The 8,666-nt window shown below is 60.0% G+C and overlaps 1 protein-coding gene across 2 annotated transcripts in view; it reads right to left on the bottom strand.

The window, feature by feature from the left end:
• The window catches only part of ANKRD24 (ankyrin repeat domain 24), a 32,492-nt gene that overhangs the window by 9,270 nt on the left and 14,556 nt on the right, over positions 1 to 8,666 (bottom strand). For both annotated transcript variants that reach the window (XM_013007658.2, XM_045300129.1), the window contains 11 exons: positions 7,843 to 7,913; positions 7,630 to 7,736; positions 7,290 to 7,477; positions 6,809 to 6,837; positions 6,233 to 6,313; positions 5,987 to 6,094; positions 4,020 to 4,058; positions 3,830 to 3,928; positions 3,340 to 3,412; positions 3,076 to 3,194; positions 1,406 to 2,941 (listed from right to left, as the gene is read on the bottom strand). In XM_013007658.2, the coding sequence (XP_012863112.2) occupies positions 1,406 to 2,941; positions 3,076 to 3,194; positions 3,340 to 3,412; positions 3,830 to 3,928; positions 4,020 to 4,058; positions 5,987 to 6,094; positions 6,233 to 6,313; positions 6,809 to 6,837; positions 7,290 to 7,477; positions 7,630 to 7,736; positions 7,843 to 7,913 (2,450 nt within the window). The remainder of the gene's footprint in view (positions 1 to 1,405; positions 2,942 to 3,075; positions 3,195 to 3,339; positions 3,413 to 3,829; positions 3,929 to 4,019; positions 4,059 to 5,986; positions 6,095 to 6,232; positions 6,314 to 6,808; positions 6,838 to 7,289; positions 7,478 to 7,629; positions 7,737 to 7,842; positions 7,914 to 8,666) is intronic.

The raw sequence follows: 8,666 nt of genomic DNA, 5'->3' as shown, positions 1-8,666 counted from the left end.
CTTTCGAACTGCTGATCTTGCAGATCGCAGCCCAACGCAAAACCACTACACTACCGGGGCTCCTTGATGAACGAGGTGGGACTGGTTAAAAGAGGACGTCCTTGGGGGAAATGATGATCTGGCTAGCAGGTACGGAGCACTTACGGCATAGCAGATCCTGTCCTCAATAGTGTATAGTCATCAACCCCTGTCCTCACAGGAGAGCTAGGAGCCCTTACGACCGTCACTGTTGTGTGGATGCTGCTGGGTCAGTTGGCGGTGACTCCCAGTGACTTGCTGACACAGCACGGCCGTCTTGCCGAGTTTCCTCAGCTGTCACTCTCACGGGAGGAGATGCCCAAGTCTTTCTCGCACAGAGCGGCTGGCTGCGTGGATCTGAATCACCCATCTTTGCAGCGCAGGCCACCAGGGCATCCCCTTCCCCGTTGTACGGACGAGTGAACAGAAACCGAGAGTAAAATGCCTGCCTGGTCCCCACCAGTGAATCAGCATGTATTGGTTAAATATGTTGTTTGTTTGTGAGGTGAAAAGAGAGATGAAATCCAGAAAGTTTACCAGGAGGGCAGAAAAAAATTATTCCCTGAGTTTAAAAAAAAAAAAAAAGGAACAGCATCTAAGTCTGCTGGGTTAGAAATCACGAGATCAAAAATCCTTAGTGACAATGGGTCCAAAGCGATGAGCAGATTCAAACAACAAGATCAGTGGAGGGAGGATGGGGTGGAAAGGGGGAACCGATTACAAGGATCTACATGTAACCTCCTCCCTGGGGGACGGACAACAGAAAAGTGGGTGAAGGGAGATGTCGGACAATGTAAGACATGGCAAAATAATAATAATTTATAAATTATCAAGGGCTCATGTGGGAAGGGGGAGTGGGGAGGGTGGGGGGAAATAAGGAGCTGATGCCAGGGGCTTAGGTGAGAGCAAATGTGTTGAGAATGATGAGGGCAACGAATGTACAAATGTGCTTTACACAATCGATGTATGGATGGATGGTGATAAGAGTTGCATGAGCCCCCCATGAAATGATTAAAAAAACCAAACAAAAACAAAAGATCTGAATAGCTGTCTGGGAAAGAAAACACAACCCATGACCATGAAATAACCATCAGACAAACTGTCTATGGTTCAAAAGCCAATCCACTAAGACACGTCTGGGCACCTGACCCCCTACCTCACACCACACAGACCTATTAGAAGAAAACAGAGGCTGTTTCCCCGACCTTGGGATGGACAAAGGTTTAGAAAACAGACAACAAAACCCCCCCACAGACCTTTAAAGGGGGTGGGGGCTAAAAGAATGATAGCGTCAAATAGCCAAAAGGTTTCAACATAAAATAAAATAACAAGTGGAAACACCTAGGAGGTCAGTCTGGCTGGAGGGCCAATTGTCTGGCCATCTCACCTGGAAGACCTCGGCGCTGGTCTTCTCATGGCGGCGTCCTAGCTCCTCCAGCTGCCCCTCCAGCCGAGCCATGTCGGCCTGCAGCCCACTCACCACACGCTCGTGCTCCGACCGGGCCACGCTGCCCACGCGCTCCCGCTCCAGCTCGGCCCGCAGCCGGGCGGCCTCCTTGCCCGTGGCCACCACCTCCTGTTCCAGGTCGGCGGCCCGGCCCCGCAGCTCCAGGGCCTCCTCCTGGAGCCGGTGGTGCTCCGAGGCGGGCACTGCGGACTGGCGCAGGGCCTCGGAGGCCGCCCGCAGCTCGGCCAGGCTCTGCCGGGCCTCCTCGCAGGCTCTGCCCAGCTCCGAGGCTTGAGCCTGGGCGGCGTCCCGGGCCCGGCCCAGGGCCTCCGCGGCGACTCGCTGCTGCTCCTCGGCGGCCCTGGAGGTGGCCAGCTGCTCCCGAAGCACCTGCAGCTCCCGGCTCTGTTCCAGCCGCACCTCCTGCTGCTGCGCCAGCTCCGCCCGCAGGCCCCGGGCCTCCTCGTCCGCCAGCAGCCGGCCGGCCCGGGACTCGTCCAGCCAGGCCGAGGTGGCCTCCAGCTCCCGCAGGCGCAGGTCTCGGGCCCGCAGGTCCTCCCGGGCCTGCTCCAGGGCCGCCCGCAGCTGGACCATGCTGCCCGCGCCCCCCTCACCGCCCCCACTGCCCGCCGCCTCCTGCATCCGCTCCCGCAGCCGGCCGGCCTCGGCCTCCGCGGCCTGGCATTTGCCCCGCTCGGCCTCCAGCTCGGCGGCTGCCTCCTGCTCTCGCTGCCGCAGCATCTCCTCCAGGCGCCGGATCCTGGTCTCCAGCTCTGCCTGCAGCTTTTGCGAGGCCTCGGCTGCCCCGGGATGCAGGATAGGCCCCGCAGGGACTCCCAGGGCCCTGGCCACCGTCTCTGTGGCCTCCACGCCCGGGAGCCCCGCGTCCACTCCATTGGCCATCACCACGGACTCCACAGCCACTATTTCCGTCTGTTTGGTGGCCTCTGCCCCGGTGGCTTTTGAGCCAGTGGCCTCTGCTCCCGTGGGCGGCACCTCGGTGTCTTCTGCCTCTTCCAAGGCCATCGCTTCTGTGACCTCAGCCCCTGCTGCTGCCTTTGCCTCCGGGGTTGCAGCACCCGCACCCTGACTTTCTGTGGGTGTGGTTTCTGTGGCCTCCACCTGTGTGGTTGTGAATTCCAAAGTCCCAGCCTCCGTGGTCCCAGGCCCCTCGGCCTCCTCATCTGTGGTCTCAGCCCCATTCATTGTGGACTGTGGAGCCTCAGCACCATTCACCTTCCCGTTTGTGGGGCCGTTGGTAGTGGGCCCGCCTCCTCCGTCCTTGCCGGCTCTCGTGGGTCCCTGCTCTTCAGTGGCAGTCTCCTGGGTGTCTCGCTGCTCCAGCACCCGCAGGGCCTCCGCATGTTGCTGGTGGAGCTGCTCAAACTCCATCCGGAGAGCCTCATAGAGGGCCAGAGGGATGACCTCGGCCGGGACAGCGGCCTCCACCTCGTCCTTCTCGAAGTTCTCCAGGATCTGGGGTGAGGGAGGGGAAGCAGTCAGGTCCAGGGAGAAGTGGGCATGGGGGTGCCTATCCAGGCCCCCAGCCTGATGTCCAGGAGTCAACCCTCCCAGGGGTCATTAGCACTCCTGTGCCTCAGTTTCCCCACCTGGACTTTTTCTGTCAGCTCCTGGTTCTGTTTGGTGAGCATAGCCACCTGGTCCTGTAGTGTGGCCAGGAGCTCCTGGACAGATGGGCTCAGGCGCTTAGAAAGTAGCCCGTCAGCCCCTGCAGTGGGGAGAGGGCCATGGAGTCAGGACCCAGGGCCCTGGTGGGAGGGACCGGAGGAGGTGCTGGGGGACTGGGATGGGCCTCAGAACAGGGGGTGAGGGGCCTGGGGCTCTAGAGGGTGGTAGATGGGGGTGGGGCCCACCTGGGAAGTCGGGCATTTCGCCTTCCTCGTCCTGCAGGGTGGCCACGTCGTAGCTGGTATTCTCACGCTCATTCTGGGGGTGGGGAAACAGTCCGGCACGAGTGTTTGGAGAAGTGTCATGTGAATGCACTGGTGGGTGTGTTGTCCGTGTGTGTCTGTCAGGTCCGAGTGTGCGGGAGTGTGACTGTATGTTTGTGAAGTGTTGCCCGTGCGTTTGAGTGTGGTTCTGTGTGTGTGTGAAACTAAATATGGATCAGTGTGGATGGACCCAAGAGATGGATTCCCCTCTTGTCTGTCTGTCCCAAGCACTGGCCCCCTCCAGTCCCACCTGGTCCCCGAGTTCTACCTGGGCCCCCATCTGTTCCTGCACTGCCTACGCAGCTGGGCACCTTGCCTCTTGGCACTGCCAGTCCCACCTGGCCCCTCACCTGCCTGCCTCCCAACCCCACCTGTTCAGGTACCCCTCCCCACTCCGGGGATCCTGCCCCACCTCCAGCAGGGACAGGCGGCTCTGCAGACTCTCCACCTCACGGCCCAGGCTCTCCTTCTCCTCCTGCTTCTCCGCTAGCAGCTGCTGCAGCTCCTGCACCTGCAGGGGGGTGTCAGTAGACCTGGGGGGGCTCTAGGGGGGGTCCATGGGGCATGTGTAGGTCTTGCTTCTCTCCCCGCTTCCCACTTACCTGCCTTTCCAGGCTGTGGAGGGAGCTTGCCTCAGGCTCCTGCAATTGAGGAGGGGGGCCAGGGGTGGGTGCTGGGCTCGGCCATCCCCAGCTCCTTCTCAGCCACTTCCCGCCCCGGCCACCTGAGCCACTGAGCGCAGGCCACAGGCCGGAGGCTCTCTCACTGCCACCAAGCATCCAGTGAGTGCCCCACGCCCTTCATCACCAAGTACAGTCCATTCTCCGTTGCCCTGGATTCCTGGGTCTGCGTGCACACTCATCTACTTGCTAAAAAGTATCAGTTTATAACTTAATGGGCTTTTGAGGTGTGTGCTCACAGGCCCTGAGAATGGGTGAGAAACATAACAGAACACCAAACACTGCCATCGAGTGGATTCCGACTCACGGCCACCCCCTCGAGGGCGTCTGAGGCTGTACATCGTTCTGGGAGCAGACAGCCTCTCGTCTTTCTCCCGTGGAGCAGCTGGTGGGTTCGAACCACCGACCTGGAGGTTAGCAATGCCTAACCCACAGCACTACCAGGGCAGAGAATAGAGAGAAATGGAGTGGCTGATGTTGACCAAGGCTGGGTCATGACTGGCTGGTTCAGCAGACACGGAAACACGGAGACCCCACTCCCTGGGGTGTGAAAGATGGACATTGAATAAGGGAGGCCGAAGAAGAACCAATGTTCGATGGTGGCGCTGGCCAAAGATACTGACAGTAGCATGGACTGTCAACAGGACAAACAGATCCGTCTTAGAAGAAGCACGGTTGGAGTGCTCGTTAGAGGCGGTAAGGAGGGTGAGACTTTGTCTCACATAACTTTGGATGTGCTGTCAGGAGAGACCGGTCCCTGGAGAAGGACGGCATCTTGGTCAAGTGGAGGGGCGGCGATAGAGGTAGGCCCTTGACGAGATGGATGGACACAGTGGCTGCATCAGTGGGCTCAGGCACAGCAAGGCCGGTGAAGATGGTCCAGGTGTTTCGTTCTGTGGTGCGTGGGGTCGCTGTGGGCCGGGGCCGACTGGATGGCACGCTGGGAGAGGGAGCACCGGCCGTACTTATTCTAGGCTGACTCGGCCAGAAGGAGGCCTGGAGACACTGTGCATTACAGGCTGGGCTGCTACCCTGAAGGTCAGCAGTTCGAACTTACCAGCTACTCCATGGGAGAAAACTGAGACCTTCCTGCACCCGTAACGATTTACAGCCTTGGAAACCCACGAGGGCAGTTCTGCTCTCCGATAGGGTCCCTGTCGCTTGAGGACAGTGAGTTTGGTTTTTAGAGCGTGAGTCACACCTTGACTTCGCTCACTCACTCACTTGCTCATTCTTCATTCAGTCGTTCCCTCCCCCCAACAATTCATTCATGCAACAGGTTCAGAACCCTGCTAACTACCAGGTCAACAGTTCGAAACCGCCACCGGCTGCTCCACAGGAGAAAGATGGGGCTACACCCAGAGAGAGTTACAGCCTTGGACACCCACAGGGAGAGTTGTCCCCTGTCCTACAGGGTCCTTAGGAGCCGGCAGTGACCGGATGGCAGTGCGTGTGCTTTGTTCGTTTTTTTGTTAACTGGGAACTGGGCACCCCCATCCGTGCTTGCCCTTTTGGGGTGATAGTTTAGTGGGAGGCCTCAATGAAATATACTGCATAGCCAGCAACCAGTGCTCCAGATAAACACATGGGGGGGGGGGGTTTGGAGGAGAGGCGGCTTGTAGTCTAAACGGTGGAGGAGGGGAGGGAGGGAGGAGGCAGGTCTCTGGGGAGACCGCTCCAGGGGCGGGGTACTTGGTTCCTTCTGTTCCTGCAAAGGCCCTGGGGCAGGTTAGGGCCCAGGGAGCTGAAGGAGCAGCCCTGGGGGAGCCTCTGTGGCTGGAGCTGAGTGAGCTAGGGGAAAAGAGGAGGAGGAGGAGAGGAGGCAGGTGAGGTGGGGGAGCGTGGCCCCCAGGTGCCCCTGTCTTGGTGGGGCTCTTGGTCGCCCCCACCTCAGGCACCCTCCTCTCCTGATGCTGCTGTAGCCCGCGGATCTTCTGCAGCAGCCGGCCCCTCTCCTGTCTCAGCCGCACGATCTCCTCATAGGCTTCTCGGTCATCCTGTGTGGTGCAGCCAGGGGACCCATCACCTTTCTGTGACACCTGAGGACTGGCCCTGCCCACATCTGAGCCAGCTTCCCCGCCGCCCTCTGCCTAGTGGGTGGGGAGGGGGCCCCGTGCCTCTGTAGCATCTCTCACCGGCATAGGGATGCTGGTGGGGGGCTGAGGTGCCTTCCGTTTCTTGGAGGTTCCTGGCTTCTCACGGCTGGACCCAGAATTCTGGGGGTTGAGGAGAGGTAGGGAGCACAGGCCAGCCAGCCTCTCAGCCAACCAACCAAGGCAGCAGACCTCCCCCGGCCCCTCCCCTCAACTTCCTGCATGACCCCAAGCAAGTCCCTCCCTCCCTCCCTCCCTCTCTAAGCCTCTCTCTGCCCAGCACACTCTCTCCTTTCTCTTTGCAGCAGAGATGTTGCAGAGCGGAGTGAGAGAGAGAGAGAGCAAGGTCAGGCCTGCCTACTCCAGGAAGGCTTCCTTGATTACCCCAGCCCTCGGCCATCTTAGTCCCCTACTGGGCCCCACCCCAGCATGAGATAGAGTCCTGTTTCTCTTCCAGTTCTGGAAGGGATGGTGTGGATGCCACCTGGTGGCAACATACCCTGGAAGGTAGCCTTCTCTCCAAACAGGCCCTCCCACGGAACCCTAACCCCTTGAGAAGCTGGTGAGGGTGGTGTGGGCAGAGAGAGGGGGACTCGTGAACTGGTTAGGGGTCCATACCTGAGAAGAGGCCTCTCCTGAGTCATCCTCTGGGCGGAAGGGGAGAAAGGGACACGGGGTCAGCTACTCTGTTCTGGGGCCCCACTCCCAGTCCCAGGGTGGGCCTTAGTGGGCTTTGTTACTGTGTGTGTGTGGTGAGGGGAGGGGGGAGACTCGTAAATACTGATAGTGGGAGCCTTGAAACTCTCACATGGAAGGCAGTAGCCCTTTCCAGACTGGGATGGCTGGGTGCGTGGGTACCATTCTTAGGGAAGGCCAAGAGATGACCCGCCTGCCCCGACCGGACCCCACCTGGCCCTGACTGCCCTGGGCCTCCTTGAGACGGTCCTGAGAAGCCTGCAAGTACCCTGAACCATCCTCTGATGCAGGAGGTACCTTGGCGCGGCCTCCCCTGGGGGGAAATGAGGGGGAAGAGGGGGGACAAGCAATTGCCTAGCAGGAGCTGGGGGTGCTTGAAACTCCCTGGAGGGGAGCCGTGTACCGCTGGGTGGGGAGGGGCGCTGAGCCGCCTCTTGCAGGAGGTGCAGGATGAGTTTGTCCCCCGCGAGGGCACCGTAGTGAGCAGCGTCCTGGCCCAGGGAGTCGGTGATACCGGGCTGGGCCCCAGCCTGCAGCAGCACCTCCACAGTCTCCGGGCTGGCTCCTTCACAGGCCAGCATGAGGGCTGTCCTGGTGCGAGGGGGGTGGGGTGGGCAAGGAGAGGAAAGGGCTCCTGAGGGAGGGGCCAGGGCATCCGCAAACCTCCAACCCCCTTGATCAGAGAGGACAAGAGCCTGACCCGGAGTCATAAGGTGGACTGGGGCCGGAGGGCAGATGCTCACCTGCCCTGCAGGTCTCGGTCATTCACGGCAGCCCCCTGCTGCAGGAGGAGGCGGCACAGGTCTGTGTGGCACATCTGAGCGGCGATGATGAGGGGTGTAGCGCCTGACTGGTGGAGTAGAAGGGATGACGGGCGTGGGGGGGGGCATAAGGAGGTGCTGCCACTTGGTGGCAGCGTGCACCACCTGCCCAAAAGGTTGCAGAGGCTCACTTACCCGATCTCGGAGGTTCAGATGTGCCTTAAAGGAGCAGAGAAGTTCTGAGCAGGAGAGGCAGCCGCCAGCCGCTGGGGGAGGGGGAGAAAGGGAAGCCCACAGGTCACTGTCTAGACATTTTCTGTAGGCCTCCTGTCTAACTCTGGACCTTGATTAAAACATCCAAGCACACAGCCATCGAGCACCAACAGTGGGTAACTGTTGACGGGAATGGGAAATCTGATGTATCTCCCCCCAAGAAGAGCTGCTGGTGGTTTGGAACTGCCGACCATGCAGGGTCGCAGCCCACCACCGCATAACCACTATGCCACACAAGAATGACCCACCTCCCGTGGGGAGAGCCATCCAAAGGCATGGATGGCTCCCTATTTGACAGGGGAGGAAACAAGGCCCTCACCCGGAATTACGGAGGACTCTGGACATAGCAGGGGCTTTGGGTGGCTCCTGTGTGTGGGGGGGGTGGGGGAGCTGATGTGAGCACTGTTTTGAAGATGAAGAGGGGGACAGGAGAGCACTGAGGTGCCAGAACTGCAAGTGCAAAAGCCCTGAGGTCAGAAAAGGGGTCAAGGGAGTGTGTGTGCCCAGAGGCTCAAGCAGGGAAGCAGGGCATGATGGGAGGTGTGGCTGGAGAAGTCAGCAGGGCTGAGCCTGCAGGTCCTCGAAGGAGGGCGACGGAATGACAAGATGGTCTTCCAAGGTTTATTCTAAGAGACACCCCCCCCACCCCCACCCCCGGCTCACTGGGAGGCTGTCGGTCTGGACAAGGGCTTGGTTTCTAGAACCCCTGGGGTGGGAATCCCCGGGATCTGGCCTGCTGTTGTCAG

The sequence above is a fragment of the Echinops telfairi genome, unplaced genomic scaffold, assembly GCF_000313985.2.
Source record: "Echinops telfairi isolate 266 unplaced genomic scaffold, ASM31398v2 ScPeMD7_7459;HRSCAF=8497, whole genome shotgun sequence".
Classification (NCBI taxonomy): Eukaryota; Metazoa; Chordata; class Mammalia; order Afrosoricida; family Tenrecidae; genus Echinops; species Echinops telfairi.
Note: the sequence above shows the minus strand (reverse complement) of the source record. Positions and strands in the feature narration are given on the sequence as shown.